Consider the following 12,028-nt stretch of genomic DNA (forward strand, 5'->3'; position numbering starts at 1 on the left):
CGGCCTGCAGGGTAGACCGTCTGTCGCTGCCCCCGGGTTCTCCGTGGGACAGTCACCTTCTCCACCCGTGGAAGTTGTTGAAGCGTCTTTCTGACCGTAACGACTTTCTCGAGACACGTTTTAGTTCTAGTACATGTTGCCTCTGCCTTTTCCTCAACATTCCCCCCCCTCCCAAACAGCGTGCCTTCTTTTCTCAAAGGCGTGTGGTGTATTTTTTCCTAAACCAGGTCTCTCAGCTTCGGCACTGGCAAGGTGTGACTGAGGTGAATTGGTTCGGGTGCAGGCACTGTAGGAAGATAACTAATGAGACACCCACCTGAATGGGGAGTGCCCCTCTCCTACGGGTTTTTGCAGTTGAGCCTTTACCCTTGGCTTGGGCAGAGAAAGTGCTGTTTTTGCGGACTTTTATGCACTGCTACACCTGGACATTTTACCACTGGTCGTTTAATTTCCGATGGTATATTTCAGTCAGTGGTATGTGTTAGATGATGTTTTCTGGGGCAGATGCCCATGAATGAAGGTTTGAATAAAAACCGCAAAGTGTGTGTGTGTGTGTGTGTGTGTGTTTAAGCCAAGAAAAAAATCACACTGGCATGAGGTTGTCTGTAAAGGAGAAGTTGAGAGGCTTGTACGTTGCCAGTAACTTCTGCATGCCCCAGTGTAAGCTATTTACACTGAGGCTCATCCTGTGCTGTTTGTGGTTTATAAAATGGAAATAATAACACACGCTCTCCTCTAGTGGTGCAGGAATTATTGCATTAAGATTGATTTATGAGAATTCCTTTCTCAATAGCATTTCAGTGCGGTTGCTAAATGGAACAGTGGGGCAATATTGGAGTAATTGGAACAATTGCAATTGGCATAGTATGGAGAGTCGATCTCACTATGAGATTTGAGGATCGGAAAAGAATGGAGATGTAAAGATAAGAAACTGTGTTTTTCCTCTTCTTGGGAACTTCAGGCCTAGGTTTCTGGTGACAGCCCCAGGGATCGTCAGGCCTGGAGGAAATGTGACTATTGGGGTAGAGCTTCTAGAACACAGCCCTTCCCAGGTCACTGTGAAGGCCGAGTTGGTCAAGATGGCAGCCAACCTCACTGTCTCTGTCCTGGAAGCAGAAGGAGTCTTTGAAAAAGGTAAGATAAACAGCATGAAGTCTTACCCTTCTGTAGTAGTAACTGCAGTGTGTTAATAAAGCCACATGTTAGGTAGGGTAACAGAGAAACCCCAGAGTTGCAGTGTTCTAAGTAGTACACTTTTAATTTTTGCTCATGTAGAGTCCAAAATGGTGTTCCCGGATGCTCCCCCAAGCTGAGATTCACAGACCCAGGTTCCTTCCACTTTGTGGCTCCCTCATCATCAACATGTGTCTTCCAAGTCTACAGGGGAAGAGCATGGAGTTTCTCATGTGGGAGGTTTTTATGGGATGGGCTTAGAAGGGGCTCATATCACTTCTGTTCCTCTTCTGGTGGCCACATTTAGCTGCAAAGGAGGCTGGGAAATGTAGGCCAGTGACTGCCCAGAGAGGGAAATGGACAAGGTCAATAGTCTGATATATATTTATATATAGTTTATGTAAACCATATGTAACCATGTTTATATTTATTGAGTACTAAGGATTTTATTAAGTAGGCCTGTGGACAAGAAAAGAGCGACACAGTGTTAAAGTTCAGTTTTATGGAATATTTCTTAATTTTTAAGGTACAGGAAAAAATGATAAATGTGGGAGTCATTTGTAAAAGAACCCACATCTCTTAAATTTGGATTCAAATCTGGTTTAGGATTAAATTGGGTCGATGAATGTCTTCTTTTTATTACGAAGGGAAAAATAATTTTGGGGGTAAATACTTAAGCTTTTTTTTCCCATTAAAATGAACATTTATTGTATTTTTTTTCTAATTGAAAGAGTAGTATATATTTGGTGCTTACATCCTGGAAGTAAAGGAAATAAACCAAGATCACCCATAATCTTACCACCTAACTATAAACACCGTTAACTAGAAGCATGTTTAGATGTTTCATCAGAGGGCAGAGATTGAGGCATAAATGCCTATAATGTTAAGAATTATCTTAAAAAATTAATTTAAGGGCACATGATGAAGGGTGGATGGGATTCCACAATAGTTCATTTTATAAATGTTGATCCTCTACCAACATAGAGAAATTAACACCATCATGAAAGAAGGTAAAAATCAAAGTTTATCTATATCTGTGTTTTTTTTTTTCTCCACTGGAGGTTGACTGACTGGGAGGGTAAGTTTGGGATAGAAGTCAGGAAGAGGTGATGTGTATGGGAGCCAAGCCACTTTGTCTTTCATGGGAGTTATGTCAGGAAAGTGGGAGGCCTTGTTTTGCTGGAGAGGAAATGTAGATAGTGCTTAGGATCTGAGATTGTCTTAGCACCAGTTGTATGGTCTTGTGCAGTTACCTAACTGTACTGAGCCTCAATTTCCTCACCTGTAAAATGGGGATAATGAAACTTACTTTCCAGAGCAGGTATAAAGTGAAAGTTAGTATCCAGCACCTATGAGGAATTTAACACCAGCTGTTAATATTCATCAGTAGTAATACTGAAGAAGAAGATGCAGGATGCATTATTTCCTTTTATATGAGGGTAGACTTCTGCTTTCATTATTGAACTATTATTTCTGAAAATGAATGAATCCTGGTCTTATGATAATGGCTAAAGAAAATATTGAAATACTAAGTCAGAGCAGACAATACTTAATGTAGTTCCACATTCATTATTTATCCACTAAGAATTATTATTTTGGCTCTACTAGAGTGGCAGTTTTACCGCAATGCAGAGGTCCAGAATAACATGGATGATTTTGATAAATATTTGGGCTTTCCTCAGATGTTTGTATACTCTTATTTTAGAATTTCTACTGCATTATCTTTTCTGCAATCTCCTTTATCAGTCTCTTTTCTCTTTTCTGCAAATAGTACCAACACTGCAGATGGGGGAAGGGGGGACTGTGGCTCATTTTAAAACTTTTTTCTTAGATTTTTCTTTTGGGAAGAGAGTTGGTCATATGTCTCTGGGAAGGCTAAAGTGCTCAAGACTGGGTCAGACAACACTATCCTGAGAGCAGAATGAATCTTTGAAAAAGAGAGAGAGAAAATGCATTTTTTAGTGGCTGTTTTCTGACTCTGTTGACCTACAGTTTCATTGAAAATGCCATTTCTGGGAGCACTCTCTCTCTTTCAAAGGAGAAGGTTACTCTGTTATCAGAGGCCGTGAGTCATTGTTCTCAAAGCAGATGCTTCCTGTAATGTTAGGACTTAAGGACCAAGACTTTTTTTTTTTTTTTTTTAACCTGACTTCTCCAGTTGCAGCAATATGTAGACAAATGAGCATTTTAAATTGATGGATCTTCTAAATCCAGAGATCCTCCTAGGATTCATTTTTTTCTCCGTTGCCACATAAACACAAGCAAATAAATATATTTTAGGTCTGATTATTTCATTACTTTTTTATGAGGGCCTCCAAGAAAAGGTTGGTTCTAATAAAGATTCATCTTCCAGCAGGGCTGGGTAAAGAGGGGTATTATTTCTGAGTGGCTGTTTCTAACAGTCCGGGTCTTTTTAGAAAGTTCCGGGGTAGAGCAATGTTTCACCATGACCAGAATGCATTGGTAGCTTAATTGTGTCAGAAATGGTAACAGCTAAAGGATTCAAATTGCAGAATATACTTTAAAAAAGGGATGGGTGAAATTGGTGAAGGCGATTAAGTAAGAGTACACTTATCTTGATGAGGACTGAGTAACAGAGGGAAATGCTGACTCACTATATTGTACACCTGAAACTAGTATAACACTGTATGTTAACTACACTGGAATTAAAATTAAAAAATGGAAAAAATATAAATAAATTAAAAAAATAAAAAAGGCAGAAAAGTATGGCTTGTCATCAAGGAAGAGTTCATTTATTTGTTTGACAGATACAGGGAAGATTTTATTTACATTTCCATCCTTGAGGCCAGCAGCACTGATAAATTACATTATAGTTAATTTATTCATTTTTAAATATATGAATTCTCCGTTTATTGGGGATCAATTACGTGGTTTTTTGGGTGAACAGTAGCCCTTTAGAAAAAGTGTTTCTACTAAACTTTGTGACATTCTCTAAAGGTATATTAATGCCTCTTCAGTGGTAAGATTGAGACACTGAAGTGCACTTGCCATTATCACCACCAACCCCACCACTACCATCACCACCACCCTCATCACCACTATCACCACCAACCCCACCACCACCATCACCAGCACCCTCATCACCATCATCACCACCAACCCCACCACTACCATCACCACCACCCTCATCACCACCACCACCACCATCACCACCCTCATCACCACCATCACCACCAACCCCCCCACCACCATCACCACCACCACCATCACCAGCACCCTCATCACTACCATCACCACCAACCCCACCACCACCATCACCACCACCACCATCACCACCACCCTCATCACCACCACCATCACCATCACCAGCACCCTGATCACCACCATCACCACCAACCCCACCACCACCATCACCACCACCCTCATCACCACCATCACCACCAACCCCACCACCACCATCATCACCACCCTCATCACCACCATCACCACCAACCCCACCACTACCATCACCACTACCCTCATCACCACCACCACCACCATCACCAGCACCCTCATCCCCTTTATAGTGAATAGAGCTAGGTTCATAGTCTTCTGTTGCATAAAATAGTTAAGTGGACATAATTAACAAAACATGGTAAAAGTTCAGCAGGTAGTGATTACCAGAGGAGAGAAGATGGAGTCACTTTTGAAATCAAATCAGATTTGAAATCAAATCAAACTGCATGTTGGGTGGAGAGTGAGTCTGTCCCCTTATTTCTTCCCTTCTTGGTTTTTATCTTTTCCATTAGTGAGATGTTGCCCTGGAGTTCCATGCCAGATCAAGAAAAAAAGTTTAAGAATGTTTGAATTCAGGGGTCATAAATAAGAACTATCTTCTCTGTGAAGGCATATGGAATGGTTGAATTATTTTTGACATCCTTGAAATCATTATTTCTACCTTATTCCCCTCCTCTTTCTACAATTTGAAATGTTCATGTGTAAACTTTCAGTGTTTCTTGAGTGAGATTTGCCTCAAATAATAATGAATGCACCCTTTCCCCTCATTCATGAATTCATTGTTGCTGGTTCACATAAACCTGATTTAAGAAAAAAACCTAAACAAAATGTCAGCAGAAGCTGTGGGTGCTCTGCGGGGCATCTTGTGGTGAGGGCCTGATGGTTGGGATGCATTGTTTATTTATTGATCGTGCCATGCCTGCTTCCATCTTCCCACTGAGGCGTTGGCATGAGATGTACTCTATGAGTGAGTGTGTCTATATCCTTTAATAATTGCTTTTTCTTTTTGCTCTAAAATCTTGGGAGTTAATGGGGTGTTTACTTTTCTATTTTTTAAGAGTTAAAAATCCTTCTTTGTCCTTTACTGTCTTTCTCACATTGATGAGGGGATATTTTATTTTCCATCTTGATCTGGTAAAGGGTGGGAAATCAAGGTTTCTTAAGTTTGAGCTATTAGCTGACAAACTTAAAAAAACATCCAATTCAGTTTGGATGGCTTTCTGGTGGAAACAAAGCTCCTGAATGTACATTTCATGGCTTGTAGATCAAAATCAGTCCCATGGTTTTTATGAGAGTAGATTAATTAGTGTAGTGTGTGGGCAGATCTCCCAGGGCAGGTTTTCACAGGCAGCTTTGCCAGTAGAACTCAGTCTGAACTTGTAGTTACGTGAGAATTATTTTTAAAGGGTGTGGACTCTTCATTCACATGTCTTTGCTATTGTGCGTGATATATATGTGTATATATATATATAGGCCGGAAGATAAAGGACCACAATGTAGTCATGATGTGGTTGAGCTCTGAAGCCAGGCTACCTGATTGTCCTTCCATTAGTGGTTGTGTGGCTGTGGGCAGTCATGATCTCACCAGGCTTCAGTTTTATTATCTGGAGAATAGTGGTTCCTGCCTTATGCAATTACATGGCTATTGTATGAATTAAGTGAGGTAACATGTTTAAAGCACTTAACACATAGGAATTTTTCAAGAAAATGGTAGCTGTTACTAGAAAAGAATAGTAACAATCATGACAGAGGCAATTATTAATCATCGGCTGGGGTGATCTTGAACTGGGAACTCTATAAAGGGCACATCACTAGGAGGGGCTGGGAAGGGATTGAGGTTCCTTATAGTGCCAGGGCCTTAATGTACAATACTTCAATAACCTTGTGAGGAAGGCACTATTATCTTCATTTTAGAGATGAAGAAACTGAGGCTAAGAGAGAAAAAAAAATTTTTTTTCCCCAGAGTTAACAACCTAAATTGTGAAGCCTGCATTTGAAGTTGGTTCTGTTGGTTCTGAATTTGAAGGTTGAGACTGGCTGGAAGAGCATGACATATATTTTGTTAGCCTTACTTTGGGATATTGATGCAATGTTGTATCAGTCATCTTCCTCTAAAATTACTGTCACGTTTGCTTGTAGTGATTTAGTCCTGGGTCTCATGAAATCTGATCTGGATCTGAAGAATCACAGTGCAGTGCTAGCTCTCCACCCAATTTACTTGGAGCTTTATAGAATTTTGGATCTGGACGGGACCTCAGAGATAAGCCAATTCAGTCACCTAATTTATGGCCGAGGAGACTGAGGCCTGGTGTTTGATGATTTGCCCAAGATGAAGTCACTTATTGGTAGCCGAGCTGAAAACCTCAAACGTCCCCAAATTTGCAGTCTAGTGCTATTTCCGTTATACTCTAGGAAACTTTCCTAACATATGGAGAACTGTGTGTAAGACCTAGGATATATTTGCAAATGTTGATTTTTCTGATATGGAAGAAAATAAGGCTAACTAAGGAGTTTTAAAATGCTTACCTGCATATTTGTGCAAGTTTCTTATTTCAGCTCAAGGTGGAGTTGCTCTTTATGGACTAATGGTTCTGCATGGGGCGGGGGCGGGGCTAGGAGCCTCATAGTTCTTTCTAACACTAAATCCTGTTGCTGGGTTTCTCACTGTGTGAGTTGTGCTTATTAAAAGCATGGACTCAGGGTGCCTGGCTGGCTCCAGTTGGGGAGCACGTGACTCTTGATCTTGGGGTTATGGGTTCAAGCCCCACATTGGGTGTAGAGATTACCTAAAAGTAAAATCTTAAAAAAAAGGCAGACTTGTGGCCACCCCTTCAAAACATGGGTAAGGTCTAGGAATCTAAATTTTATTTCAAGCAGTCATCACAAGTGATTCTTAGCCACATTAAAATGAGGACGACTACTCTTTAGTATCTCACGAATGGCTCCTGACAAAGTGCTGGAAAGCCTGAGAGTGAGAGTCATGCCTTTGCAAGTCTATGATGATTCATGGTAGCTGAGAGAAGTCCCCTCCCAGACTTCTGTATTTGCTTTCAAGCAGCCCCCAACCCTAAGCATGGGTGTTCATTTTAAGTGATGAAGAATCATATTTTGGGGTTTGATTATGAATCAGTGATTGAGTGAAGCTGAAAGTGAACATACTGATTCTTTAAACTCCAAGTTAAACATGTGCTGCTCCTTTTCTAACAAGGAATGAGTCACTGTCCCAGTGACTCACTGAGGCGTTGTGGTGGAAATAGAAATCAGATCCTGTAAGAATTCGGGGTGGGTTACTGTTTGATCCTTTATGTTGCTAAGAGGGCTTTAGAATGCTGAAACTAGTTGTTTGCCCAATGACATTTCCCCCCATTAATTTATTATTTCTTGATTATTTGTTGTATGTGATTGTGGATGAATGGGGGCGGGTGGGGAATAAGAGGAAGGAAGGATTAGAAGAGGTTCAGAGGTTCCAGAAGGATAACATATAATATTTAAAGTGCAGAAGGCTGAAGAGTTTTTATTTCTTGTTTGTATAAAAAATTCAGTGTGGTTTGTAAATAGCGCTTCTTGTGTGTGACCCTGTGCCTGGTGCTGTTACCTTTTACATGCAGAGCTATACAAATGTCCATTCATACATGTTCCGCTCCTGCTGACATATTTGGCATTTAGTGGGAACAGTTATTTTACATACTAGGGGAGGGAAGGGGGTGCTGGAGGAAAGAGTTGACGGCTGGGAGTGGCAGCCATGGGGGGATAGAGGTTTGTGTTTCTGTTTTCTGAAAAGATGCTACATTCTGCTTGAGATGTAAGTTTGGGGAGACATCCAGATGGTGATGTACAGCAGGTAGTTTTGAAATTGTAGCTAAGGAGAGAGTTTAAGGCATTGTTTTCATAGAGGCAGACAATACTTGAAGTCGGTGGAAATGCATGAGATGTGCAAGAGAGACAAAGCTTATGGAACAAGACTGATGACAGAAGCTTGGAAAAAGGAAAAGAAATCAATGAAATGGACGAACGATGAGCAGCCAGAGACAGGGATAGATTGAAGATGGTGAGATGTTTCAGAAGCCAAGGGAAGAAAGTTACAAGAAGGAAAGTTTGATAGAACTGAGTGTCCCAGAGGGTCAGAGAAGAGAAGACGAAGACAGAGAAAAGGACATTGGTGATCCTTGAGTGAATGGTTTTAAGTTGAATGTTGGGAGCAAAAGCCAAGTTTTAAGGGCGCCTGGGTGGCTCAGTCGTTACGCGTCTGCCTTCGGCTCAGGTCATGATCCCAGGGTCCTGGGATCGAGTCCCATATCGGGCTCCCTGCTCAGCAGGAAGCCTGCTTCTCCCTCTCCCACTACCCCTGCTTGTGTTCCTGCTCTCTCTCTGTCAAATAAATAAATAAAATCTAAAAAAAAAAAAAGCCAAGTTTTAAGTAATAAATGGGTAATGAGAAAATATAAGAGTGTAGACTACTCTTTACTGAAGTTTGACAGTTGAAAGGAGAGAGGTAGATGTTCTCTTAAAATGCTTAGTAGAGAGGTAAAAGTGGTTGATGCAAAAAGGAGGGGTGGATAATTCATGGATAAGAAGTAGTGGGATCAGGATTAGGAACACAGGTAAGTGGATTAATCCTTAAAAAACACAAAAACAAAAACCTTGTACCTTTTGTTTTGATGCAAGAAAGAAATTGAAGAGAATGAATAAAGAAAGAAATATTTTGGGGCACCCAGGTGGCTCAGTTGTTGAGCGTCTGCCTTCGACTTGGGTCATGATCCCAGGGTCCTGGGATCGAGCCCCACATCGGGCTCCCTGCTCCTCGGGAAGCCTGCTTCTCCCTCTCCCACTCCCCCTGCTTGTGTTCCCTCTCTCACTGTGTCTCTCTCTGTCAAATAAATAAAATCTTTTTTAAAAAAAAGAAAGAAATATTTTGAGGTATGAACTTGAGATGGAGAATAAAATTGGAATACGGTTTTAGGAAAACTTTGCAATAGTTATTTACCTGCCTCTAAATTATACACATCTGATATCTCTTCATAGGGAGTGGGGATATACATTACAAGTAGTGGCCCATTGGAGAGAGAAATACAGAATTGGAGATACTCCCTGGTGGTGTCCAAATGGGTCCCTGCTGGATTGTGGGATGTTGGAATGCAAGGGCGGATACTTGTATTGGTATCAAGGGAAGGAACACAAGAGAATAGAGAAGAGAAAGGGGTATTTATGGTGGTAGTATGCTTCACTTGAAGCTTGAAGGGATCGGGTAGTTATTTTATTATTGCCATGGGATTGTCAGTGTGAGTAAGAAGAGGAATTGTAATTTATTATCTCTTGGTCTGGGCTAAGGTGATCATCAGACCAATGGTGCAATGACAAAACTTGAGGAGAAGGAAATTATAGTGGGTTCTGGTCTTGCTCTGCCTGTTCTATTCTTCATTTCTCTTAGGAAAATTCCACAACTTGACTTTCTTCCCTCGCAAGGGTGAGGGTGAAATTGGCCAAAGAAAATTTGGTGTCAGGAGTTGGGTGGGGAGTAGTGGGCAGGTCCTTGGGTCTTTAGTTTTGAAGAAATGACTCATGAATTAATCTAAAAACCAGAATGGTAAAGAGCTTAGAAATACATTCTCTTAGGAGTACTTGGTAGCTTCCTTTTGGCAGGGCAATGTTGGGAATTTACATTTATGAAAATGTAGCTGGCAGAAATGATTTAGTATTATAAATTTAAATTTCGCTGAAATCTTGTTAAATCTCAGAAATATAGTTGAGACAGGGCATGACTATTTTGAGAATTCCAAATATTTATTAGGCATCAAATTGTATATGGCACAGTATTGGGTGGCATAAATGTTTGGCTCCTCACGGGGATGCAAAGTAGGTTTCATTTCATGTGCCATCTCAAGTTGATGGTAGAGGCTGCTTGGAGTGCCATGTTGATCGTGTCAAGGACGTCTGGGTTCACCGGAATAGAGAGTAGATGGATTAGCTGTGTCTGCCGTGGGCATGGGAATGGGGAGTGTGGTATGAATGCTGTAAAGGAGGCTGTTGAGTTGAAGAGGGATGGACTTCTACAGGGCTCCATGGGGCTTGAGGTAATCACAACATGGATGAGAGAGAAAAGGTAGAAGAGTGGGTGTGTTCAGATACTACCATGAGAGTGCACTAAGCTACAGAGGAGGGACAGGGAGGGAACATGAGATTTTGTTTGGACTAATATTTTGGAAGTAATAGCCAGGTCTGTTCTGTACATTTTGGGAGGCACAGTGAGTCAGACTGGGGGCTCTAGAACCACATTGGAATTGAACCCTTAGCACTACCTCTTACTACCTAAGTGGCCTTGGGCAAGTCACTTCATTTCATCTAATCTCAGTTTCTTCCTTTGTATGATGGCAATAATGATAGTACCTATCTTAGGGCATTGTTGTGAGTATTAAATGAGATAGTACTTCAGAGCTGTGCTGTGTAATATGGTAGCGATGAGCCACCTGGTTTTTTTTTTTTTTTTAAAGATTTTATTTATTTATTCATGAGAGACAGAGAGAGAGACAGAGGCAAAGGGAGAAGCAGGCTCCCCGCGGAGCAGGGAGCCCGATGCGGGATTCGATCCCAGGACCCTGGGATCATGACCTGAGCCGAAGGCAGACGCTTAACCGACTAAGCCACCCAGGCGTCCCAACACCTGGGGGTTTTGAGTGCTTGATATGAGGCTTGTACACATTGAGATGGGCTGCAAGTAAAAAATACACAATGGATTTTGAATACTTAATACCAAAAAATGCAACAACACTGCATCTTTTTTAAGCTGATAAATTTTTAATATTGATTACATCTTCAAGGGTAATATTTTGGGTATATTGGGTTCAATAAAATATGTTATTAAAATTAATTTTAGGGGCGCCTGGGTGGCTCAGTTGTTAAGCGTCTGCCTTCAGCTCAGGTCATGATCTCAGGGTCCTGGGATCGAGCCCCGCATCAGGCTCCCTGCTCAGCGGGAAGCCTGCTTCTCCCTCTCCCACTCCCCCTGCTTGTGTTCCCTCTCTTGCTGTGTATCTCTCTGTCAAATAAATAAATAAAATCTTTAAAAAAAAATTAATTTTATCCATTTCTTTTCTTTTTTTAGTGCACTGCTTTAGAACACTTATCATTATGTCTAGCACATTGGTAAGCACTGGAGAATGTCAGCTGTGTCGTACCTAGCATCTTCTAGCACTCCATGTTATTATTATTACTATTTTTTAAAGATTTTATTTATTTATTTGACAGAGAGAGATATAGTGAGAGCAGAAACACAAGCAGGGGGAGTAGGAGAGGGAGAAGCAGGCTTCCCACCGAGCAGGGAGCCCGATGCGGGACTCGATCCCAGGACCCTGGGATCATGACCTGAGCCCAAGGCAGACGCTTAACGACTGAGCCACCCAGGCGCCCCCATGTTATTATTGATGCCGCCCTTGTGAGCACCAGCTGTGGCATCAGGCGAGGTCTCTGTTAATGGCAGTTTGACTGTGACTCAAGCAGGCCTTCAACCTTATTCCTTATCCCTTGAGAAAGGAGGAGATCTCTCTAAAAAGAGCACCATACCATAGGGGACAGTAAATTTTCCTATAGAAGGCCAGATGGTAAACATGGTAGGTCTGCTGCC

At 41.4% G+C, this 12,028-nt stretch overlaps 1 protein-coding gene across 1 annotated transcript in view; it reads left to right on the forward strand.

Moving 5' to 3' along the window:
- The window catches only part of CD109 (CD109 molecule), a 127,651-nt gene that overhangs the window by 665 nt on the left and 114,958 nt on the right, over positions 1-12,028 (forward strand). The window contains exon 2 of the mRNA XM_034991609.1: positions 962-1,134. Coding sequence (XP_034847500.1) covers positions 962-1,134 — 173 coding nt within the window. The remainder of the gene's footprint in view (positions 1-961; positions 1,135-12,028) is intronic.

The sequence above is a fragment of the Mirounga leonina genome, unplaced genomic scaffold, assembly GCF_011800145.1.
Source record: "Mirounga leonina isolate KUSES-001 unplaced genomic scaffold, KU_Mleo_1.0 Mir_53, whole genome shotgun sequence".
Lineage (NCBI taxonomy): Eukaryota > Metazoa > Chordata > Mammalia > Carnivora > Phocidae > Mirounga > Mirounga leonina.